The sequence below is a fragment of the Tursiops truncatus genome, chromosome 12 (genome assembly GCF_011762595.2).
Source record: "Tursiops truncatus isolate mTurTru1 chromosome 12, mTurTru1.mat.Y, whole genome shotgun sequence".
Lineage (NCBI taxonomy): Eukaryota > Metazoa > Chordata > Mammalia > Artiodactyla > Delphinidae > Tursiops > Tursiops truncatus.
The window spans coordinates 55,314,763-55,342,560 of NC_047045.1; the positions used below are offsets into that span (position 1 = coordinate 55,314,763).

Sequence of the window (27,798 nt, forward strand, 5' to 3'; positions counted from 1 at the left end):
TCCATGGATACTGACAAACTGATTCTGTGGTTTATATGGAGTGGCAAGAAACCTAGGATAGCAACATTAAAGGAGAACAAAGCCAGACAACTGACAAGACTTACTATAAAGCTGCAGTAATCAACACAGTGTGGTACTGGTGAAAGAATAAACAAATCAGTGAAACAGAATGGATAGCCCAGAAATAAACCCATCTAAATATGGTCAACTGATCTTTGACAAAGGAGCAAAGGCAATACAATGGAGCAAAAATTGTATTTTCAACAAATGGTGCTAGAACAATTGGACATTCACATGTTAAAAAAAAAAAAAAAAGAATCTAGACCCAGGTCTTAACACCCTTCACACAAATCAACTCAGAATAGATCACAGAGTTAAGTGTAAAATGCAAAACTATAAAACTCTTAAAAGATAATGTAGCAGAAAATCTAGATGACCTTAGGTTTGATGATGAATTTTTAGACATGACACCACAGGCAAAATCTATGAGAAAAATACCTGGTGGTGCAGTGGTTGAGAGTCCGCCTGCCAATGCAGGGGACATGGGTTCGTGCCCCAGTCTGGGAAGATCCCACACATCACGGAGCAGCTGGGCCCATGAGCCATGGCCACTGAACCTGCGCGTCCAGAGCCTGTGCTCCGCAACGGGAGAGGCTGCAACAGTGAGAGGCCCACATACCGCAAAAAAAAAAAAAAAAAAAAGAGAAATAATTGATAAGCTGGATTTCATTTTTAAAAAATTGCTCAGTGAATAATATTGTCAAGAGAATGAGAAGACAAGCCACAGACTGAGAGAAAATATTTGCAAAATATTTGCAAAGGACATACCTGATAAAGGACTTGTATCCAGAATACACAAAGATCTCTTAAAAGCCAACAATAATAAAACAAATAACCTGATTAGAAAGTGGGCAAAAGACATGAACAGATGCCTCACCAAAGAACGTGGCATGGCAAATAAGCATATGAAAATATATTCAACATTATACGTCATTAAGGAATTGAAAATTAAAACAATAAGATACCACAATTGTATGCATATTAGAAGAGGCAAAATCCAAAACACTGACAGCATAAAATGCTGATGAAGATGCAAAGCACCAGGAATTCTCATTCATTCCTAGTAGGAATGCAAAATGATGCAGCCATTTTGGAAGACAGTTTGGCAGTTTCTTTATACTAAACATATCCTTACCATATGGTCCAGAAATCATGTTCCTTGGTATTTACCCAAATCAGTTGAAAATTAATATTCACACAAAAACCTGCATAATTTTATTCATAGTTGCATAGTTTTATTCATAATTGCCAAAACTTGAAAGCAACCAAGTTGTTCTTCAATAAGTGAATAGCAAAATGAACGGTGGTATATACAGACAATGAACTATTATTCAGTGCTAAAAAGATATGTTACGCACCATGAAAAGACAGTGGTATTTTGATATTGAGGAAGCTGTGCAAATTTGAGACAGGTAATATAGTATATGGGAAGTCTCTGTACCTTCTGCTCAAATTTGCTAATGAACCTAAAATAGCTCTAAAAAATAAAGATTTTTTTTTAAAAAAAGGGAAATAAAATTGTACACTAGAAAATATCTATTTAACACAAAAGAAGGCAAAAATGGACAAATAGAGAAACACAAAAGACCTAAGACATATGGAAAACAAATAGCAAAATGGAAGATGTAAATCTTACACTATCAATAATTACACTAAATATAAATGGATTAAATAATTAAAAGGCAGAGGTTGGCAGAATGGATTAAAAAAAAAGCCCATCCAACTATATACTGTCTACAAGAGACTTACTTGTAGATTCATACTTCAGATTCAAAGACACAAGTTATTTGAAAGCAAAAAATAGAAGGTGGACCATGAACATAGTAACCAAATAGAACTGGAGTGACTACAGTAATATTAGAAAAAAAATAGATTTTAAAACAAAAATTGTTTAGAATATTATATAATGATAAAAGGGAAACTCCACCAAAAAAAGGTAACAATTATAAACACATGTAAACCTTACATCAGAGTCCCCAAATACATGAAGCTAGAGCTGACAGAATTGAAAAGAAAAACAGACAATTCAACAATAACAGTTGGAAACCTCAATACTCCACTTTCTAAAAGGGATAGAACTAGACAAAAGATCCACAAGGACATAGAATACTTGAACAATCCTATAAACCAACAGACATCTGTAGAACACTCTATACTACAACAGCAGAATATATATTCTTATTAAGTGAACACAGAGCATTCTCCAGGATAGGCCATATGTTAAGCCGTAAAACTAGTCTCTAAAGACAAAGTATGTCTTCTGACCACAATAAAATAAAATTAGAAACCATTACCCCCCAAGAAATGGAAAATTCACAAATAAGGAAGGATGGTTTAAAAACATATTGGATTCTTTGAGTTTAAAATCTAACTGGGAGTCTATTGCTATATAGGATGGGGTAATGAGGAGTAATTAGAATTAAACAAGGAATAAGATTTCAGTTGAAAGGGAAAAAATATTGGAGCACTTGGAATAATCCTCTCCTCATACAGTTAAATTATTTTAATTTTCCAAACCTCAGTTCAAGAATAACATTCTCTGAAAAGCTTTCCCTGACTCCACCAATGATGATAACAAGGTTAATAATGGTAATATAAGCTGACACTTTTTTATAGCCCTTGTTATATGACAAGTATCACTCTAACCAATATAAATATATTTCAATATTCAATCCTCCCAACAACACTAAGAGATAGTATTATTATTCCCATTTTACATGAGAAGAGGGTAAATAATTTGGCAAGGTTACCTAACTAAGAAGTGGCAGAGTTGGGATTCAAATATAATGATTCCAAAATCCATGTTCTGAAGCATAACCAACTGGAGTTAGATCCATCTTATCAAGACTCTCACAGAACCCATACATACTTCAGTTATACCATAAACTACATTACGTTGTAACAGCTTACTAGATTGTCCTCTTTCACTAATCATTCACTGATAAACAATTATTCAACCAACAGGAAATTATTGAGCATGTTCCCTGTGCCAGAAAATGTGCTTGTTCATAGAAATAAAGCCACATATGTCATATTTCATCTGTCAAAGAGTTTTAGTCTCAAGCAGAGTTCAGCAAACTATAGTTCACAGGCCAAATTCTGTTGGCCACCTGTTTTTGTAAATAAATTTTTATTGAACCACAACTGTGCTCATTGATTTATGTAGTGCTCACTGGTTTATACCAGTTGGTTTATATTGGTTTATCTGTAGCTTCTTTCATGTTACAACATCAGAGTGGAGTAGTTGTTATGGAGACCATTTGGCAGGCAAAGTCTAAAATATTTACTATCTGGTACTTTACAGAAAAAGTCTGCCAACCCTGGTCTAAAGAATAAGACAAATAAGAAAATCATTAATTACTACCCAATAAGGTACATGCTATGGTGCCCAAGATACTACGGGAACATAGAGATATCTAGATTAGATTATAGAGTCAGCAAAAGTTTTCTAGGAGACCTGATATCTGACCTAATTTTTGAAGGTTAACTAGTTAAAGAAGAGCAGCCAAACTTGTCAGTAAGGCCAGACAGTGAAGTTTAGCAGTGATCCAGGGAGCTAGGAATAAAGAGGGTAAATATGTTTAGGAAATATTAATTATTTTTACATAACTTATGAAAATATATCTTTAATTTCTTCATTCCCACTATCTGGCACAACTAATGGTGCATATAGTTAAACTCACTAAATATTTGTTATCAGAAAATATTAAGTCCTAAGTAAACAATGTTTACTGAAAAGGGGAGAAAATATTTGCCTTCTATTAGTCCCTAAAATCACTAAACTATAAGAATCCCGATTTTTTCACCCACTGCCTTAGAGTAAAAAAAAAACAAAAACTACCACTTTTTCATTGTTTTCAGTTGTAGAGACGTATATAACATTTAAGAATACAGTTTTACAAATGAGAAATGGTTGCAAAATACTGTACCTGGAAAATTCATAGGCAGTTCAAATGGTTGTGGAGCCTCACAACCTTCAATGTGCTCACAAATTTCAGCTATGATCTTCTTAATTTTGAGGCCAGTAATTTTAATCACTTCTCCTGTTGACAAACAGCATTCATTTCCAAACATTTCATAAATAGAACCTGAAAAAAGAAAAGAAAAACAGCTTTTAAAAAAAGAATTCAATAATGAAGAACAAATTAGGAGTCAAAAGTCTCATACGAAGCGTTTTTATTCAGTTCCTCTCAGATACCTGCTAAACAGGAATTTAATCAAGCTTGGCAAAATATACAGCGTGTACCAGGAAAAATATTAGATTTTCACTTCATCCACTGGGCAAAGTGTAAACAATCTTATTTTTGTTATTATTGTAAATTGAATTTATGGTCCTCAGCACCTTTAGCTCATATTTCCAAGGTCAAGCTACAACCATGTCTTCCCCTGCTGGGATTTACGATCTTTTTTTGGCTAGGTCATAGAATTAAACTCACATGAGTCAACAATGATCTGAGTAAGTACTGCAAACAAGGTTGTAATACAATCTAACATCCAAAGACAGAGCATTTGTACACCAGGCTTCATATTAAGAGCACCATATCTATTTATAAGACCTAGTTCTCTTCATCTGCATGAATATAACATTTTGTCCATTTTATCTCTTGTTTTTGACAAGCTGGAAACAACTCTCAACATCTTTATGGCAATAGGAGGCAGACAAACCCAGATAAACTGAAAAGCTTCATTTTAGTTCAGGATTTCAGTCTCCTTCCTAAAAAACCTTTTATCATAGATGTCAAAGCTAAATTTTTCATCCATTTATTTCCCTTTTATATCTCCTGATGGAGGAACACTGAGCAGTGAAATAACCGAAAGATTAGCAACAGGAAAGAGGAGAAGCAAAAGTTCTGGGTAATCTAGCCCCAGTAAAAAGGAAACAACCCCAAAACTACATCTCTGGGATATTATCACTTTACAATAAAGCAGTAAACTAGAGGCTGATGTAAATAAATATTGCAGAACTGTGGGGTTTGAAACATATCAATTTTTCCTTGCTTCCAATATGATTTATACCCTCTTTACCACACTAAAATATAAATAATATGAGCACAAGATTTTAGGTTTGTTGGTTGGTTTTCTGAATTCTTCTGTTGAAACACCCCTTCACAGAATCATGCCTGATATGTAGCAAGTACCTGAAATATTTTTATAGCATTAATGGTTATCATAAATGTTATTAAGCCCAGCATTCAATTTAGCTTTAAACAACTCTGTGGTTTTATCAGAGTCTCTACAGAGAGCAGGGGGCACACGCAAATTAAAACAATTTAAGGAGATTTTAATAAAGGGACAATTTACACACAGGCACAGACAGTTCTAGGCAACACAAGAATATAAATGTCCTGATCTCACTCTTTTTCCTCCATTGGATCATCTGCCAGGGCACCCCATTGCCCCAATTCAGCCAGAAGCCAGAGGACAATGGAGCTGCTGACTCCACAGAAGTCAGCCTCCCAGGCAGAGTGGAAATGAAAATTAGCACACCAACCTTACTGTCTATTATTTAATGAGGATCATTTTTGCAGACATGCTAGTATATGAGCTCCTTGTATACTTCTAAACTCCCTCCTTTTCTCATACTATTGCCTTAACTACACATGCGTTCATACTTTTTATTAACTCCAATACATTGTGTTGTCAGCCATCTCAAATCCCTCATGGAAAAAACTGGTATATTAAAAAATAATAATAAATCCACAGTGACATTTTCTTCCAGTGAACTCAGAATAATTATTTTCTATGATCCTCATTCGGAAATTAATCACATAGTGACATTTTACTTCTACAGTATTATCTCATCCTGTACTTAACCTTTTATGACTTTAGTTTCTGTTACTCCCAATTCAATTTTAAGCTTCATGAAAAAAAAATTGCATTATATTATTGCATAACTACGAACACATCAACCTCCCTTCCTCATTCATTCAGCAAACTTTAATGAATACCTACTATGTGTCAGACATTGCAATTGGCAGTAGTACAAAATGCATATGCCTTCCCCATAGAAGCACTGTTTTGAAGGGAACAGACAAGTAAGCAGACAATTGAAGCAGATTATGAGAAAGTTATAATATAGAAAATACAGGGCATTGAGGGAGTAAATTGGAGGCATTTGATTAAGCAATTATATGGGAAAGAGATTAGGGAAAGATTTGTGGAGGAGATGACAGCCGAGCTGAGTTTTAAAGGAAGCATCACAAAATGTTAGGACAGGCAGAGGATATAGTATTTGAAAAGGCAGTGAGATGCGAAAGAGTCTGATACATTCTGGAAACTTCACATAATTTGTTATGTCTCAAATATAAAGTAAGAAATGGGAACTGGTAAGAAAGGAGGCTGGAGAAATAGAGGGAATCCAGATCGTGCAGTGTCTTTATAAAATTACCAATAAACAAAAAAGCCAATCAAAGTCTGAAGCAACCTCAGAGTCAGAGAATTTACATTTTCAGTTATCAATGTCCAGGAACTAATGCCAATTTAATGAGAGGTCATATGTTTCTAGGCGCTTGCTATCCAAAGTGTGTCCTGCTGCATCACCTGGGAGCTTGTTAGGATCTCAGCCAGACCCTAGACCTGCTGAATCAGAACCTGCATTTTTAACAAGACCCCCAGATGATTCATAAGTACATTAAGGTTTGGAAAGCACTGGTCTAGACAACAAATGTATAACTGAAATAATCTCTGTTCTGAGATTGTTGCAAAACTTACCAAGAGAGAGAAGGACATGTCAGGTAGAGGATGCACTCAGCGTCATTGAGATGGAGGATGTTGTAAGTAAGGACAGGGAAAGGGAAGGATTTTAAACAGCAAAGTGACATGGTAAGATTTTTCTGTGTCACACGAAATAGAACGTAATTGGACCTATCCTGTTTCAGCAGAAGTCTGTTTGGCTTAATTTCAACGCAACAAATGTCTAATTGCAGATGTAATGTATAGCAAACTGATTCACTTGGAATGCCATCTTTCTTTCAAAGGTTCCATTGGAATTCAAAAGTAAAAGATGAGTTTATGTGAGATTACATATCAGTTCACAGGGGATAGAAGCCAGAGAATTCTAAGAGAAAATTCTGTGAGTTTTAGTCACCACACAAAAGGCTTTTGACACCTCAGGTCTCTTTCTAATCATCCCTCTCGCTTTGAAAAAAGAAAACCACTTTTTTCAGTCATGTAAGGAAAAGAGCCTCATGGAAATGTTAATCTTTAACATTTATCTTTAATTCTTTGTGACTTCCAATTTTCTCTAAGCAAGAAAGCTATTAATTCATTTTAATAAAGAGAGAGGTCAGTGACACCCAACTCTAGAAAGTTATGTCCCTGATAGGTGACAAGAACATACAGCAAATCTCAAACCCCTGAAACTTGAAGAGTTCTTGTACGTCGTTATCATCATTATAGTGTCTCTTAAAATACATTTTTTTCAGTGAAAATATAAAATGGTTAATTTAAAAAACAGCCAACTTTCATAATCTCAGAACAAGCACATATAATATGCCTAATTGCCTTTTAAAAATTTGCTGAGATGTGTCTGAACTATGTGTTTGTGTAAATATAGATATAAAAATAGTTTTCATTTCATTTTTAACCACAAGACATGCATTTTGAATATGCAAATCTAGAATCTATTAAATCTTTACAGACTGATTCTTTCCAAGTCAGAGCATATGTGTTCAGGATGAGGCCAAACATCAGAGAAAGCTGAACAAAGCAGCCTGTTTTCAGTGATCAAACATTGCCCCTGAAGGCTGTAATGAAAGTCATGTGCCTCTGAAATCACCTTTTCTGAAATGCTACTTTGCTCAATAAAAATGACAGATTAATATCCTTTTATGAGCCCATCCCTTATTTGACAATCCATATAAGCAATGCTGTGATCACATGGAAGAAACCAAAACAACTGGCTCCATAGATTTTCTTCCTTTTCCTCTACAAAGTTGAAAATGTGTGGCAGTCGGGGAAGAAGAAACTTACATTGTTTAGAGGCTTTTTTCCCTTTACTCAACATATACTCACTTCCTCCATTCCCCACCCCACCATCTCCCACCCCACCATCTCCCACCCCCACCATACCAGCCACTCATCCCATCATCAGCCTGTCAAAGTTCAACCAATCATAAAGATTCAGCTCATATTCATTTTCTTTTTTTTTTAACATCTTTATTGGGGTATAATTGCTTTACAATGGTGTGTTAGTTTTTGCTTTATAGCAAAGTGAATGAGCCTGTCAAAGTTCAACCAATCATAAAGATTCAGCTCATATTCATTTTCTTTTTTTTTTAACATCTTTATTGGGGTATAATTGCTTTACAATGGTGTGTTAGTTTCTGCTTTATAGCAAAGTGAATCAGTTATACATACACATATGTTCCCATATCTCTTCCCTCTTGCGTCTCCCTCCCTCCCACCCTCCCTATCCCACCCCGCCAGACGGTCACAAAGCACCGAGCTCATTGTCTTCTTGAAAGCCTTCCTTTATTCCCACCTAAGTAAGAATTAATTCTTTCCTCTGTGCTCCAATAGTACTTTGCATGTATCTCCATTATGGCCCCTATGTGATCATTATCACAGCCTGCTGTTAGGGTATTATTTTCTGACCATTGATATTATGTATACTTTAGAATTTATTATGATATTCTAAAGAAGAGACATCATCTTAACTATATTTATACCCCTCCTCACATACACACAGCTAATTGCACAGTTTTGTCAATTAGTGGATCCTTAGTGAATGTTAAATTATAACTTAGCTTTACTGTAAAATGACAATAAATTATTGTGAATATAGAAGTCCTTCTCCATTAACAGTTTAAAGCATAGTCAACCCAAGGCTTTGGCATGGGTTATATCTTCATTTGGTATAACTAATAACAAATGTACAAGCATATGTGAGATTAGCTGGTCACCTTGTGAATTCCCTAGACAAGGAATATTAAGGGCAGGTAATTCTATAATATGAATCTCTGCTTGTTAAATTTGCCATTTTTCGTTATGTTTACCATTTTTATATTGCTGGACTTGAGGATGAGGCTCATAAAATGATCTGAGATATGTTTGGAGGAGTTAGGAATTTACTCTGTAAAGTAGGATTGATATTGTATGACAGTATCTATAGACTGGGCTTGCTGGTAGAGATTTATCCTTGCTCCTCATAAACAATTGTGATTATTCTTTATTATTATTACATGGCCAGTATTCCATAAAGAGACGATCTCCATCTCCTGTAAGGCAAAGTCATTCCCATGCACTACATGAAGAATAGATCTAAAACTAGATGAACATGATATTTGAATGTAGTTTGCACATAAATAAGCATAAAACAGCAAGCTTGCAGCTTTACTAGGGATGGATTCTACCAGTTAGATACTGGGTATACCACTGAGAGGTATATCTGAATATTGATCGAAAATGATCTTTCAAGGTCATAGAGACTCTCTTCCCTTCTGCCAAAATATCAATATAAAGAGGGCAAAACAGTGGCACCAAGTATTAAGGAAAATGATGGCCAACACCAAGTAGAGCTAAGGTATAATCTCTCTTACTTCTAAGAATATGGGGGTTTTTAATGTGAATTTAGGGTTTAAGTGTTATCCTGGAAATCAAGTTTAGAGACAGAAATACGCTAGAAACTATAGTGAATATTGGTGAGTCTTATAAAATTTGAACATGGGGAAGCAATGAAAACCACAATGGGTGGAAAAGGGTGGAGCCTGAGAGTCAATAAAGCAGGTTAAAATCATAGTGAGCCCAGAAAACAGAAAATGTCCAACTTTTCAACTACTCTGAGTGAAATGTGAGGCATTTAGATGATTAAGTTTTAGTGGTTGAGGAAGAAAGATTAATAGTTTCCTTCACCAGCTAAAAATTTGATGTTTGTTTAATGGTGGAATCAATTTAATAGATTAAATAAAACTGTACTTAGAGGGTTTGTAAGTTGGTGTTACAATAGAAGTCATTATCACAGCTCTTTGTGTCAACAAGTGTCAGACCAAATGGATTTGAGATGTATGAAATGGATATCCCTCCTACATATCTATGAAACATTTCCTTATGATGATGGAACAAATCAGTGATTCTGCATCTCCGGACATTATTATTGGCCAAATACTCCCCACGTTTTACCCAGATTTTAATTCTCAAAATTACATCGTAAGTAATGTTATAATTTCTTATATGAACAATGTTGCATTGGGAGTTGGTTTATTGTTTTAGGAATGACTTGATTTCAAGTACATTTTTTATACTTAAGTATAAATACTTGCCTATGTTTTATATCCTAAATGTTAAATAAAGCTATCATAGACCTCTATAGCCATTTAAAATCATAAAATCAATGCACTGATTGAATTGTTTATACATGGGCTCCAATGAACTATAATGTGTTTATCCAATGCATACAAAATGAAGCTTCACTACATTACAAATTTTCCCTAAGTTCATTAGTATTGAATACTTCATTAACTATTCTGCTTATGAAATATGAATTTTGAAGTTATTTTATGTTCATTGATTTAAATAATTTTAAAAATGCTTGATAGTGTATATATGTCCATGCCTCTTTATCGCTTTGTCACCGTTTACACTTCCCCCTCCCCATAGCCTCAAGTCCATTCTCTAGTAAGTCTGTGTCTTTATTCCTGTTTCACCCCTAGGTTTTTCATGACATTTTTTTTTTTTTTTTAAATTCCATATATATGTGTTAGCATACGGTATTTGTCTCTCTCTTTCTGACTTACTTCACTCTGTATGACAGACTCTAGGTCTATCCACCTCATTACAAATAGCTCAATTTCGTCTCTTTTTATGGCTGAGTAATATTCCATTGTATATATGTGCCACATCTTCTTTATCCATTCATCCGATGATGGACACTTAGGTTGTTTCCATCTCTGGGCTATTGTAAATAGAGCTGCAATGAATAGGGAGGGTGGGAGGGAGGGAGACGCAAGCGGGAAGAGATATGGGAATATATGTATATATATAACTGATTCATTTTGTTGTGAAGCTGAAACTAACATACCATTGTAAAGCAATTATACTCCAATAAAGATGTTAAAAAAATAAAAAAATAAAAAAAAAAAATGCTTGAATTTTGTATGTCTATTTTTAATTTTATTTTTATAATAATTCATTTGTATTGCATTTTATTAAAGTACCAGTCCATAATGGATTGGGAAAAGAAAATAAATTGGACCTTCACTACAGATAGTTTGAGAAGCACTTCTCTAAATGGTTAAGTACAAATATGACCACAGTCAGTCAGTGCAGGGAAACAGGATGTAGCCTCAGGGAGTTAAAGAGTGAGAGTAAAATTTGAACATACTGGAAAAAGGGAAGTTATAGCCTAATACACAAAATCTTAGTATTATTAACTCATCTATCTCAATGTCACCAGCAGCCTGTGTGCCCTGACTAAAAGACACAGGAAGTTTAATCAACTTGACAGTAACAGTCCTAATTGCAAATTACTACATTGGCATTCTGATTTGTACATTTTACTCTTCTGAGTTGTATGAGGCAGTGCTTGAACCTAATTGACCCCAGACACTTTGAACTGTTGGATCTACACAGTAAGAACCAAAGCCAGGAGCAGGTGAAATCCCCTAAGAGATGAATTTTGTGAGTTCTATCTAACTAACTTGCCAGGTATTCTCCATGAGAGAGATGGCAAATATCTATACTATATTCTACCATTCTCCCTTCCCATCAATAATCATCCATGGCACATTTCCAGCTGAATCCAGATGAGGCTGAATAATCCTCCTCAACATAAAGTTCCTGGTGACTATCCATCAATTGAAGATGGCAAGCCAGGCATAAATTATTCCAGCCCAGTCCTGTACTATGACTTTTCTTGCTTTCTTTAAGCCCCCTTGGGTGATATTTATTTTTAAAGATTTTAATCTTCAGATTGGGCTAATTTACCCTCAAAGGCTTAGTAAAAGACATCTGGCAGAAGAATACAGGGTCCCTCAATCCATCATTTTTTCCAGACAGCTGTCAGAATTGAGGCATAAAACATCTAACTTGATAATAATCACAACTTTATATAGCCCAGTGGCAGCTGTAGGATTAGTTTCAATTTCATTTTATATTTCTAAGCCAAGTGCCATTAATTCTAATGATCTCTTGAATCACTGGTCTTAGTATCAGGAGCTTAAATACCATCACATCCTACTAACATATTAAAATGACTGAGTGTCTATACAATGTCTCTACCAACTGGTTGTCCAAACTATATCTGAACACTTTCACTGATAGAATTCCAATTATTTTAAGGTGACCCACTCTACTTTTGAGCAATTCTGTTAAAAAGCTCTACATTTTAAGTGTAATATGTGTTCTTATGGGATATACACACAATTAGAACAATTTTTACCCTTAGAATCATACAGAAAACAACTATTTAATTCTTATACATAGCAGCCTTAAAATGTGTGAAGATAGCCATCACCAGTTGTTCCTTATAACAAACCAATGTGTCAAACGATTGAAATATGTTCAGGGCCACTGCTTACAGCATAGGTTGCCCATTATAAAACTACCTGAAGCACAAGTTATAAGGATGTCAGTGGCATTTTGGAGTTGTGTGACAAGGTATCATACCCCTCAAAAACACACATGCCCTTGACTGTTCCAGAAGAGGTTTGATAGTGCCTGTTGGGTATGTTCTAAGGTGGCTGCTTCAGCTCCTACAATCATGTTTGAAATTCAGCCAGTGAGAAAGAGAGATAAAGAGAAGGAAACATTCCTTTTGTTTCAGTGGCATGCAATAGAAATTTCACATGTCAAATACTACTATCACAACCCATCGGCCAAAACTTAATCAAGTGGCCACTTTAAGCTTCAAGAGAGCTGTGCAGCATCGTTAGCCAGGCAGCTGCATTCACAGCTGAAAGCTTTATTACCACAGAAGATGGAGAGAACAAATATAGTTAGAGGGGCAGCTAACAGTCTCTGATCCAAAAGGTGAGGGAAAGGTATGTATATTTCAGGATTTAAATTGGGTTGCATGTGCCTATAAAACTTACATTGTCTTATGAAGGAAAAAATGTATATTTTTATTTGAAACACCAAAGACAGGAGGTCTGTTGCTGAGGTTGAGACTGCAGGATGAAATTTCAGGGTTGAACTTTATCTCCCTTAAGAGATACAACTGTTAAACACACACACACACACACACACACACACACACACACACACACACACACACTTCTTCTCTTCATTCATTCCTAGGCATTTAATTAGGTAAAAATCACAGATAAGAATGCCTTCTCTAGAGTCAGTTTCAAAACCAGGATCTACATTTGATAAATGTGTGACTTCAGGCAATATCTTCTTCTATAAAATGGGGATAGTGCCTCAATTTCTTTATCTTTAAAATGAGGTGGTAATTTTACCTCTGATAGTTGCCTTGAGGATCAAAGTAGATAATCAATTTTTAAGTGCATAGCCCAGAATGTGGCATCTATTTAGGGTTCAGTAAATATTAGCCATTATTGGTGTCATTATTATTATTTCATATGATGTTGTTTAAGACCGAATAATTCAGTATAATGTTATACTATTGTAAACTGGTGTGATTTTCTTGGTTAAGATGAAAATAAAGGTCTTCTTATGGATAGGGATGGGGTTTTCCCTGAATAAAAAAATTGTTATTTTCTTTGTCATCCTAAGAAAGAGAAAATTACAGAAGTGAAAATAGAAACTTGAGAGATGAACTTGGGCTGGGAATAAAGATACATCAAAGGTCAGTTTTTTCCCACCTTGTACCAACGAACCTTGGTATGCCACAAATGGGTTACAAGTATGCCAACATGTTGAAATCTGTCTTCCTTGAGGTGACCAACTAAGATAGGTCTGGGATGACTAGTGGCTTTGGCTGGTGGCTCCGGCTGCAAGTTACCTTGTCTATTTACCCCACCCAAACAAATACAGTTGACCCTTGAACATCGCTGGGGTTTGGGGCGCCTACCTTCCAGGTAGTTGAAAACCTGCCTATACTGTACAGTCAGCCCTCTGTATCTGTGGTTCCACATTAATATAATCAACAAATTAATTGAATACATGCTATGTGCCAAGTGAAAAAACTATGGTAAGTACTACTGATATAATGGTGACCAAATGATATGCAGTCTTAACCTTCACAAAATATTTAATACACTGAAATAAAAGGCATTAATCAAACAATCATACAAATATATGATTACAAAATGATAATTACTATGAAAGAAAACTGCATGTACTAGGAGAAAGGGCCTGGGTTTGGGTTCCATGAATAGTACATCTGTATTATATTTATTTATAAAACCATTCAACAAGTATTTATTGAGTGCTAGGCATACTAATCTCAAGTTTATAGTAAAGTCTTATTAAAAGGCTTCAACCGGGACTTCTGTTTCTGGAAAGATGAAGTAGACATACATTTTCCTTACCTCATGTATTCCAGACTTGAAGCTGAAGATACTAGCAACCTAGAAATGCCAATGGGTACAGACAAAAAAAAATCTCCAATAAATTCTGTTCTCTCTAGCCAAAAATGCAGGAAAGGAACAGCCTAGTAAAACAGAAAACTTTTTGACAATAATCACTCTACTCAAGCCAAATACCACAGAAAAATGTTTGGTTCCACAATCACCTACACCAGGAAAGGCTGAGTAGAGTCATTAGAATCTCACCCACAATGAGTATAATAAGACACGCACCCAACCTTTGCTGAGGTGGTGTCAAAAAAGGCAGAGTTCAGAGATGCGACTTGTATCTTTGTGAGACAGTAATAAACTCCCATTTTCTGTCAGGGAAACCAAGTGAGGAGCCTGGACTTCCAACCCTACCGAGCAGTACTGAGGCACACTTTCTCCTCCCCTTGGGGTGATGTCAGAGGATGTCCAGTGAAAAATTAGGACTTTTACCACTAGCCAATGTAATAAGGCACCACCCCATCACAAGGTGTAACTGGAGGCCATGTGTGCAAGAGTAATAAGCACTATTATCCCTCCTATCAAGGGTGGTATCAGCGAAAGCCTAGTGAGGAGACAGTACTCCCACTCTGACCAGCAGTAAGAAGGACCCCTTCCTTTTTTAGTGTCAACAGAGGCTGAAAGGGGAAACTGGGCTTCTAACCCCCTTATTATGGCAATAATGAGGCCATACACCTCACCCCCTGTTGGAGAAACAAAAAACAGAAACCAAACAGAAAACTAAATATATAATAGACTTAAGCCTTGACATATCAATAGTTACATTAAATGTAAATGATCTAAATACATCAATAAAAAGAGATTGATAGAGTGGATTAAAAAAAACATGACCCAAATATATGCTATCTACAGAAGACTCCTTTCAAATATAACAATATAGGCAGGTTGAAAGAAAATGAATGGAAAGAGATATATCACACAAAAATTTATCAAAGGAAAGCAGGAGTAGCTATATTAACATCAGATACAGTAAACTTCGGAGTGAAGAAAATTACTAGGGTCAGAGATAGATATTACATAATGATAAAAGGGTCAGTCTACCAAGAAAATACAGCAATCTTAAATATGTATATATCAAACAACAGAGCTGCAAAATATGCCAACTAAAACTGATATAACTGAAAGGAGAAATAGATAAATCCACAATTATAGCTGGAGACTGCAACATCCATCTCTCGACAACTGATAAAATATTAGATAGATTATCAGTAAGGATACAGAAGAAGAAGGACACCTTCAAACAACAGGATCTAATCTACCTTTACAGAACACTATACCTAACACAGCAAATACACATTGTTTTCAAGTGCCCATCAGAACATATACTGAGATATCCTGTGCCATAAAACAAGTCTCAACAAACTTAACGAACTGAATCATAGTATTCTTTGACCACAATGAATTAAACTAAAAATAAATAACAGAAAGATAATAAAAAATTCTCCAAACACTTGAAAACTAAATACCATACCTCCAAATAATCTGTGGACCAAAAGAAAATTGCAACATCTCAAACCACAAATTTTCATAAGGATAAGGTAGTATTGAGGAGAAAATATATATTACTAAATGCTCATTTAAGAAAGAGCAAAATCTCAAATATTCTAAGCCTCTTCCTCAAGAACTTGGAAAGAAAAACATAAAAAAAGAGAAAATCAATGAAGCAAAAGATGATTCCTTGAAAAGATCAATAAAGTTGACAAACCGTTAGCAATTCTGAAAAAGAGAGAAGGTACAAATTACAAATAAGAGGACTAAAACAGAGAATATGACTACAGACCCTCCAGACATCAAAAAGGAAAAAAGAGAATCCTACAAACAACTTAGCCTACAATTCAACAATTGAGGTGAAACAAACCAGTTCCTCAAAAAACCACAATATACCACAACTCACCTAAAATAAAATGAATAATTGGTTCAGTCCTATAACTATTAAGAGAATTGATTCATAGTTACAAAGTCCTAAAAAAAAAATCTCCAGCCCCTGGTTGTTTCACTAAAGAATTCTATAAAACTTATCAGGAAGTATTTTCACCAGTTCTACACAATCTCTTCCAGAAAGCAGAAGAGAGAATATGTACTAATTTATCTTATGAATCTAATACTACCATTATACCAAAACCAGACAGACATCACAAAAAAGAAAACTGCAGACCAATATCCCTCGTCAATACAAACAAAAAAAAATCCTTCAAAAAATTTTAGCTAATAGAATCCAGCAACATATAAAAAATTATATATCATAACCAAGTGTGGTTAATCCCAAAGATACACGGTTGGCTCAATATTCAAAAAGCAATCAGTGTAATCCTCTATATTAATAGGCTAAAGAAGAAAAAGCATATGACCAAATAAATTGATGTAGAAACAGCATTTGACAAAGTTAAACACACATTCAAAATAATAAAAAGAACTCTCTGTAAAAGCCAGTGTGAAAATGATGAAAAGACAACCTACAGATTAGGAGAAAATATTTGCAAACCATGTATCTGATAGAGAATTTATATCTAGAATTTACAGAGAATTCTCAAAATCAAATAGTAAAAAAATCAATCCAATTAGAAAATGGGCAAAAGACATGAACAATCATTTCACTGAGGAAGATATACAGATGGCAAATGAGCACATTGTTAGCCATTACTGAGTGCAAATTAAAACCACAATGAGAATCACTACATACCTATCAAAATGGCTAAAAAACAGTGACAACAACAAATGCTGGCAAGGGTGCAGAGAAACTGAACTACCTGTACATCACTGAGGAGACTGTAAAATGGTAGAGCCACACAGAAACACAGTTTGGCAGTCTCCTAAAAAAAAATAACAACATGCAACTACCAGCATTTCACTCTTGGGCATTAATCCCAGAGAAATTAAAAAATATTTTCACACAAAAACTTATCTACAAATGTTTATAGTAGCTTTATTCATAATAGCCCTGAACAGGAAATAGACCAAATATTCTTCAACGTGTGAATAGTTAAACAAATTGTAATACATTCATACTATGAAATACCCCTCAGCAGTAAAAACGAGTGAACTATTAATTCATTCAAAAATCTGGATGAATCTCCAGAGAATTATGCTGAGTGAAAAAGCCAATCCCAAAAGGTTACATACTGTATGATTCTCTTTATATAACACTTCTGAAATGGCAAAATTATTAAAATGATGACTAGAATAATGGTTAAAAGGTGTTAAGGAGGAGATGGGGGAGGTGGGAAATGGATGTGGCTATAAAAGGGCAACATGAATCACAGGATGATAGAAATGCTCTGTATCTTGACTGTATCAATGTCGATACCCCGGCTGTGATGTTGTACTCTATAGCTTTGTAAGATGTTACAACCAGGTGAAACTGGATGAAGGATACATGGGATTTCTCTGTATTATTGCTTACAATTTCATGGGTCCACAATCATCTCAAAATAAAGGGTTTAATTTAAATATATGTGTGTGTGTGTGTGTGTGTACTATGTGTGTGCTGCAGTGCAACTTCTCATACCAATGTCAGACTGAGAAAGCCACAGGCAAATACAGGAACACATGCAGACAAAGGGAAGTAGTAGAAGGAGCCTGAAGAAAATGAATAACCCCCAAACTGCAGTAAGTCCTTAGGAGAGTCATGATAGCAGAAATAGAGGCAGTGGGCTATACTGATACTGGAAAAGATGTGAGCGTCTTCCTACCTCTGGGACTTCCAGAGGGACTCTAGAGCAGCACTGTCCATTAGAACTTTCTGCAAGGATGGACATATAATTTGAGCTGCCCAGCACTGCAGCCAACAGCCACATGGGGCTCATGAGCACTTGAAATGTAACTAAGGTAACTGAGGAACCCATAAATTTGTTTACTTTAATTAATTTAAATTTAAATAGCCACATAATGGCTAGTGGCTACCATATTGAAAAGCATTTCCTTTTTCTACTAAAAGAAAAAAAAAGCTTATACGAGAGCCTAGGTTTTGCTATTGGTAAAGTGCTTCAGAGCTTGGGTAATTTGGGCATCCTTGTATCACCTTGATTGCCCTCTCATACTAATGATGTCAGCAACAAGCAACTTATACTCTTACACATGTAGTAGGTGATGTATGGTTATGGCCAAACGGGGTCGATGTGGAAGGCTGGTTATTAATATTCATGGGACAGGCATTCCAGAAAGTAAAAATATCACTTTTCAGATTTAAACAAATTAATATGTATTAAATAATTATCTGACATCTAGTGTCTTTCCAAGATGATCTGATTACAAAATAAAAAGCCAGTGGTTGGAGAGAACTTAGAGCAGATTTGAACTGTAGGCAATATATTGCTATGGTTCTAAGTAAGTTCCCCTAAGAGCTTCTTGCAGAGTAACAAAAGACAGGAGAGGCAATGAGAAGTTACCAGGTGCCATGGGGTGTAAGTATGCAGCAAGGAGAGCCCGAATATAATGGCAGCTGCAAACACTGAAATGGCCCTTCACAAACTGGTTAAAGAAAAGCAGAAAAATGGGGCCAAAATGACTCCCAGACCACGATGCTGGGGCACTAAGAGAAGGCTGGTGTACTAAAATGTGGAAAAACTGGGAAGGAAACACCGTGCTCAGTTCCTGATATATTGTTTCTAACGTCAAATGGTCATCCTTAAGCAGAGATGGTCCTATCCAGTTCCTCTTAAACAACTGTTTGCCAGCAGGCTGCATCAGAATTAATTGGGGAAAATTTTAAAATACAGATTCTAGTAGGGCTTCCAAAAATTCTAAATCAGATTCTCCAGGGTAGAACCCAGGAATGTTTTCTTTCTTTAAAGTTCCCTAGTAGATACCAAAGTTTACTTAGGTTTGAGAAATACTGTTATAAATCATGAAATAAGTAAAAGAAAATCAGGACTACATATGTCAACCTGGGAAATGATTCAAATTTGGGAGTTAGTTAGTTAAATCTTCAAGAATAAAAACAAAACAAAAGCAACTCTGGATAGATCTGCTCCCCTGAGAGTGAGAATAGAGTATCTGGGACACGTGCAAAGATAAATATTTAATGTTATTACCTGAAATACATCAGCATAGACAATGAAATACATATGTATGTGTTCAATACTTTTAACCTATAGCCCTGAGGAAGGGATGAGAAAAATGTTAATATTTGAAGTACACTAATCAGAAATATAAACCCAGGGTGACTAGTTAACACAAAAAAGATTAATCAGAAGTTCATACTCTTAAAACAACTATCACAAGTGTCACCTACATTTATCTCATATTAACATAGTTTTCTTAATTAGAATAATGAATACCAGTCTTAAGATTGCCTTACTGGTGAAATGAGTGGTGTTTAAAATGTGTTGATTAGTTTCAAATGTAACACAGGAGCTCCTGTTCCTGCAAAGGGGTATAAGAATCTAGTGAGCCCAATATAGGCCCTGGGCTTCACAATCCTGGTTCAGCAGTTGATTCAAAGCAGTTTTGTCATCTAACTAGAAAGATAGCTGGAATATTGCTGCAGAAGTCTCTAATGAACCTTTCATGCAAGGTGCTGTCAGAGTATTTAAAAAGACAAATAGATGGGACTACATCAAGCTGACACACAGGTCACATAAGTGTTTTAATGCCTGCTTGCAAATAAACATCTTATATTTGACAAAATTTCATTGCATGAGACCACGTACTTCGAAGGATTGAAGGCTACCAAAATCTACCAGAAATAACCTAATAACGGTGAATGACAAAATCCATTCTGGTCAGTTTGCAACAAAAGTCATTTTCTCCAGAAAAGTTGGCATGACTTTTTTTTTATCAGTCACTCTTAATAAATAGGATGAAATTAATATTCACCATGGGTTTATTTCAATAAATAAGAGCTACTAAATTTTACTGAGCATTGAGCTTGTGGTTTTTTAAAACATGATGTTCCCTTGAATAATTCTGCTTTGTTTTTTAGAGAAAACTGACTTAGAGAACCAACCAGCATGAAGCCCAACAGTAAAAATACAATGCTGCAGGTCATTTGTCAGATGAATGGCATCTATCAGTAGATAATTTCACTGTCAAATTTTTAATGAGAACTTGCAAACGAATGGCTTATTGTTCCAAGTAAGAAGAGAACGTTCTTAACAGCAGAAGTTAAAATTTCCATTCTTACTTCCATCTTTAGTGGTTTAAAGCACTCATTTAAACTTTAAAGCACGTTGCAATAAGAAGTAGTTTACTAAATGTCATCTTTAAAGAAGTCTTCTTCAACATAATGTTATTTCTATACCAAAAAAGTTTCATTAGGTATATTATCAGAAAATTCCGATGTTCTAATTAGTAGTTGACCAAAACTATATCACATATCAATCCAGGAGTGATCACACAACCCGTCAAGCACTTGTTAGTGTAGAGCACCACATGACACACCTTTGTAGCTGTTCTGTCTGACTTCATGAGGATTCTTGACTTCTTTGAGAGGGCTATGGTGACTTAATGAGCTTTGTTACTGCAAATTCAGCATACTGCCAGGTATTCAGCAGCCATTCAGTGAATTAGCTGAATAAATGGATATTCTTGGGGATTTATTTAATCACTTGATTATTTATGTTTCCTTATAGTTAATTATCATTAAGAAAGATAATCGTTGATCCTGTTATTTGAAAAAGAAAGTTTTGTTCTTCTTTTTATTAATAATCAGTGGATAGAATAATTGCACAAAGACTTTGTGGATAGGTCTCTGCCTCTATAAAATAAGGAGGTTAATTTTGTTGATCCAGAATGCTGTCTTATTCTAAAAAGAGTAGATTTACTAGAAATGCAGAAAAACACTTTTTTTTTTTAATGGACAAATTACGAGAGGGCAGGGTATAGAGAAAATAAAAAGAAAATGGATCCTTGGGGCAGTCAGCTGCTTCTTCTGTCGCGGCTCTGATGCACTGGGAGAGACCAGACCGAGGCAGCCAGCGTGGGGACGTCAGCATAGCAATCTCACAGCCTGTGGCTGAACTTCCAAGCTCGGAGTTGCCCCCTCCGCGTCCGATTCGACGCGTCTCACTAAGCTGGTCTTCCAGGATTTACAACCCTCCCTCTCCAGGCCGGTCCCGCCGTGGCGTATTTTCCTACCTGCCAACGGAAGCTGCACCTGCGTTAACCTTCCTCGGGCGGCCATGATTTACACCCGACCCCAGAGCCCGCTCCCAGCCCGGTCACTAGGGTCACAGTCACCTCCTAATCCTGATTTTTTAAAGCATGCAGTGCGTGTATAGTCGACCTGGAATTTTTTTAGGTGTCATCTCTATTATTATCTTCTTAATTATTTGTCCTTTCTTTGAGAGAAAAACTTGATAGCAGTGGATGTTATTTTATATGCTCCCCCCCGCCACCGGCTTCTGTTTTACTACAGCACATAACTGGTACTCAAAGTACATTACTGTCAAAGAGCATCTGTAAACGTATCCAGTTGCATATGACTACAGTACAAAGGAGAATGGAAGGGAGGCAGGGAGGGAGGGAAGGAAAAGAGGAAGGTCCAGCCTGTGTCTGTTCTAAGACAAGTTCAAATTTTTATTATTGTCAAGTTCCCATTATCTCTCTGAACATGCTAAATCGTTGCTGAGTTTTTTTTTAATTACTGGAATAAATACGTACACTATAATATATTTAAATAGGGATTTATTTAAATTAGTAACTATGTTACTAATATTCAAAATCAGAGTGGTCTCTGATAATGAACACAATTCAAAACTCACATGATTTGATTTCACAAGTTCTGGGAAAAACTGTTTTAAATATGTTTTAGGCCTTTCCGGATGTCAATAAAGAAGTAACCAAAAAAAGTCCTTTGGTCTGTGGTTAGAATTCACACATCGTTTATGGGGCAGGTGTTCTTTCCTTAACTGACACAAGTGCTGAATCACTAAAACCAACCCTTCTAATCTAGAGTAAAACGGTTTAGACCTAATTATAACAATCAGAAAATCAGAAAGTTAATTTCATTACATAGATTAGTAGAAGCCGTCCCCATTTCCTAATAAATTATTTTCTTTAAAATAACAAAATCTTCTCAAATAATGCCTTTCGCCATTTAAAAATATTATTTCACATGAAAAAGTTCTGTTTCATTTAAGTAAATTTCAGCTAACAGCTTTGCTAAAATCTTAGTTTTAAAAAGGTGCAATCTTTCCAAATATTTATTAGAAGTAGAAAAAGTAGATGTCCCAACTGAAATGTAAAGTTTTCAAATTCAAGACTTTGAATACTGCATCAAAGATAGACATTTCTAAAAATAATTTTTTAGATTTTTTTTAATACCTTACTTGAAATTACCTTCTCTCCCGTTCTCAGTGCTTACTCACCAGTCATTTAGCAGGGCCTAACAAAATTTATTAGTATTATAGTATACAAAAGTATAAACTACTACATGTAAGGCAAAGTTTTTTCTTTTCCTTTAGTGTTTTTCAGTGTTAAATAATTGACTGATAATTTGTACCTATTCAAATGAATTTGGTAGTTAATAACCCTAACCAAAATGTCTATTTCACAGCAGTTGAAAATCTAGCAGCCAATAAAAAATACAAGTTTTACTTAATTTATTGCTTACTCACTTCTTTATACTTATAAGATGAAGTATATGAATAATCTATATTTATATGATTATATGTAAAAACATAGGCTAGCTCTCCATTTTTTAACATTTTTATTGCATAGTCAAGGTTGGTACTTAACAATTAAGTTAGAAAATTTTGAGTATGAACATTCTACAATAGATGTGAATAACGTGTGCCATTGTACAAAAATGCCCACATTTTGGAACATTTCCACTTAAGTAAACAACACAAAAATTTTGCTGGCAGTTATTTTCCTCCACAGCTTTTGAAAATAATACAACTGATATTATCTTATCTGAGCTTCTTTTGCTTGTTTTTAATGTACCTATTTTAGGAATTTTTCCTAAAATAAGGCCTGCTTCAGCTAAGTTTTAGGGAAAAATGTGTTCCATTCAAGTACAAACACAAAATTGCCCTAAACTTTAAAAATTCTTTTACATTTTTAAACTTCAAATATTTTGATTCTATTTTAAAAAATGTAATGTTTAGTTAGACTGAAAGGGTAATTCATTGATCTGTAGTGTATGGCCTAAAGGCAATCTAAGAGCCAAATTGTACAGCAGCTACAATTTGGCTCTTAGAAGTGTTAAGCCTTAGATAAAAAATGATTCCAAAGTTTTTATAGGAAAAAATTCAACATCATTTCAAATAAGATTATGCCTTAATGAATATAATTTTTGCATATTACCAAATCAACATTTTTTCAAATAAAACTGAACGTTTAGGTTTATCAAGTTCTATTCTGACAGTCATCTTAGTGTCCAACCATATACCACTGACACAAATAGAGCAAATTTATATTTATTTAATAAATCATATTATCAATTTCAAATATTGGGATATAATGTTTTACTTAATTTTAAAGCTTAGATATAAAAAGTATTCAACTTTCACTCTCTGTGAACTTAGGTCATCCAGAACCAAGAGCAGTGTTAAACCTGTGAAGCTCAACAGAATATGTTGTAAATATGTAGCAAATTTTACTGTAGAAATGTAATTCTTGTCTTTAATAAATCATGATAAATATAAGCTCATGTAGAGAAATACTGGTGCTCTGTTTTGAGTTAGCTGAAATTCTTTTTTAAGAATGTGACAGGCCATATTTCATTAGATTTTTACAGAATTTTATTCCTCTTGAGTCTATATGGACCAATATCAATATTGTGAATTCATATTAAAAAGTGAAAAAAGTTTTCTTTTGTCCTAATATTTAAAGCCTATGAAATATGAATAAATGCAAGTTGAATACAATGTTATAATTTTCAAATTTTCGCTGATTTTACTACCATATCCCTAGCTGATTAAGCTTGAAGAAAATTAAATTCAATTAGCCATAAAAGAATTATGTCGGAATTAAAATAGCACAATTTTTTGCCATATGAACTCTTATATATGCATCAAATTAATAAAAGTCATGTTCATATAATGCATAATTCACTATGTATCATTATTCAATATACTTATCTAACCGGTTTAATTTTTTAATGTCATATTTCAATACTTATCAAACTGCAATTGTTAACTAGTAATCAGTAATAAGATATTAAAAGACAAAACAAATGTTTATTAATACAAGTTATTTCTTGTGTACGTTTATAACCCAACTGTATAGTCAAACAGTAAATAGTTATAAAATTTCTAAAAACATTGATGGTTCTCTAAGGATAGGATTCACTATAGAATTTTGTAAACCCTTCAAGTAGGCAGAGCAAGAATAAACTTCACTATAAGTTTTATCCCTGGGGCAAATAGGCAAACAGGTGACTTGAAAATGTAAGTAATAATAATAATTTCAGCAGATAACTCCAAGGATTAAATATCTTTATAAATACAATTTAAAAAATTAATAAGATTAAATATATATGTGTACTTGTACTAAATTTGTGTATAGATGAGAATATATAAAGTGTTATTTAATTAAATTGTGTTAATGTGTTGTATTAGATATATTCACATATATTTATGTATAGACATATACATATATAAAATACATTTATACATGTATTACATATGCTTACACACCCAAATCTACAAAGACATCTGGCCCATAATAATCCTTCAGTATTTAGAGCTATAATCATAATCACTAAGCTACCATAAACTATGTGCTGATAACAAACATTTATCTCTGACACTCTCTCATTCTAGTGCTCTAATTCATTTATTTTCATTGACAAACTAGCCCACTTTCTCCTGTTTCTCCTCCAACAGAGACTTTTTTTTCTTTCTTTTTTTTTTTTTTTTGGCTTGACCAACTCCTCCTCTATCCATATTTTCCATGTTGGTGTTCTCTGAGATCCACATATTTCTTCTGACCTGACACATGGACTACAGGGCAATCCCTGAAACAAACTTCTTTCATGCACTTACTATTCTGTAATATTAAATCTGAGAATTTTACTATGCTTTTTACTTCAGACATACATTTTTGTGGGCTATTGTTCATCTGCATCTGAATGTCCTACAGGAGCTTCATACTCTTTGGAACGTAACTGAATCATGCCTCTATCTCCAAAACGACTGCTGCTCTTGCGGAAAGTCTTATAAGTAATATTTTTATCACCTACCACGTTTACTTAGCCCAGAAACCTCCAGTCTGTCATCAACCCCTCCCTCTTGCTCACAGCTTCTCATAAATTGTCAAGTTCAGAATATTCTACCCAAAAAGACCACCGATCCTGTCTTTTCCCTTCTATTTGTAGCTGCTATTAGCTCCTTGTTGTTTTGTCTCATATCCATCTAGTAAACCTCTACAGGAATGGATGTCTAATCTACCATCTGAGATGATTTTTTTGCCTTAAACATTTCAGAAATTCTTTAGCTTTATCTATAATTTTCAAATTTACAATGAACATGATCTACTTTTTTACCGTCAGGAAAACACATTATAAAAATAATATCCTTTTAAAGGTTCCTATTGATTACAGCATAAATTCAATACCCTTATTATAGTTCAGAAGCCACTTAAAATATGACCACAAATTATCTGATCACCTATTATTCCCTAAGCTGTTCTTGAACCATATTTCGAATTTCCAAACTTGTATAATGATCTGAACACTTTTCTCTCATTCTAAAATTTTCTTATTTGCCTGCTCAACTTCTATATAGGCTGCAGAAAAAAAAGTCACCACCTCTTGGTAAGTTTTTTGTGTGGTAAGCTGTTTGGGTGGTAAGTTCCCAGTGTTCTCAAAACAGTTTATATCTATTAAAGCACCTTTCACATTGTATCACAAATATTGATTTTTTAAAAATCTAACTTCTTTCACTGGCCTAAGGAGTCCTTAAGGGCAAGAATCAAACTCTATTCATTTTGTAGAAGGAAGGATAGAAGGAAGAAATGAATTGTAGATATACAAAGAATTGTAGATATACAATTTAAAGGAATAATTTCCATGATTTTAACATATTTTGGCAGGAAAAAGAAATATGATATTTACTATATTCAAAACACAATATTTAAAAATATTACCTCCTCCAAATCTTACTTTTCCCAAGAGGGAAGAACATTTTCATGGTATTTAAAAATTGCTATAAGAAACACTTTTGAACATTATATTTATGGGCTTATTTAAGCAAAACTATGCTCTGACTTCTGCAAATGTACACATGGTTTCATCAGTATTCTTTTTGATAAACAGAAGAAATGGCTAATGGAGTCTCTAGTCATAGTGAAGACAAGAGTTCTAGCATTGCTTTAGTTGTTTTTGCTAATGTAGACTGATATCTCCAAGTTGCCAATTGTTCTAAGAGTAAAACTCTTACAATATCCAAAAGGACCATATATGGTTCTCCACAATTTCCTCTCTAGTATCATTTCTGTTCACTCTCCTCCTCCTTCCAGGCTTACTGGTTTCTCACTTTTTCTGGAATATGCCAACACACTCTCACCATAACACTTCGCTAAAGATATTCTCTCAACTTGGAAAGCCATTTACCCAGATATCTGTTTGGTTAACTCCCTCACCTCTCTCAGCTAGAGAGAGCTTGCTGTTCTTAAATCATCCCCTGCATGCTTTGTAACTGTGTAGAAAGTTGATTAATTCTTCTGTTACTTGGAATTAAGGCTTTTGAAAATTCTGGCTAACTCAAATGGATCTTAGATCTAAAGATAAGATAAAACTCTTGTAAAAAAAAAAACTGTGCAGTAATGGGTTAACTATTACTTGGGGTGCTCAAACTCTGCACATTTCAAAGAAACGACTAGCCCTTGCTTGGCTCCTGAGAGATAACATCTAAGCCCCTGGAATATGCTGCCAGATAGAGTGTTTCTGTATATCTGGGATCTTGGGCCACACCAGATAGTTTATGGGAACAATGTGATCTATGGTGAATGCCTGTTTTTGTTCACTTGGGGTCCTGGATCATACCACTTAATCTCTAGAGGGCCTAGAGACCCAGTAGCTAAGGTCAGTCACACAAATCTTCAACGCCTATGTAACTGCTCCCATAAAAACACTGGACACAAAGGCACAGATGAGCTTCCCTAACTGGAAATACCTTGTCCTTGTTGTGACACATCATCGCTAGGAGAATTAAGCACTATCCGTGTATCTTCACTGGGAGAGGATAACTGACAGTTCGTGCCTGTTTTCTCATACACCTTGCCGTATATGCCTTTTTCCTTTGCTGGCTTTAGTTTCTATTCGTTCCCTGTGATAAACCGTAACTCTGAGTATAACAGGTTTTCTGAGTTCTGTATT

At 34.8% G+C, this 27,798-nt stretch overlaps 1 protein-coding gene across 1 annotated transcript in view; it reads right to left on the reverse strand.

Annotated features, from left to right (window-relative positions):
- The window catches only part of THEMIS (thymocyte selection associated), a 162,516-nt gene that overhangs the window by 123,435 nt on the left and 11,283 nt on the right, over window positions 1–27,798 (reverse strand). Inside the window, exon 2 of the mRNA XM_019951938.3 lies at window positions 3,990–4,148. Coding sequence (XP_019807497.1) covers window positions 3,990–4,148 — 159 coding nt within the window. The remainder of the gene's footprint in view (window positions 1–3,989; window positions 4,149–27,798) is intronic.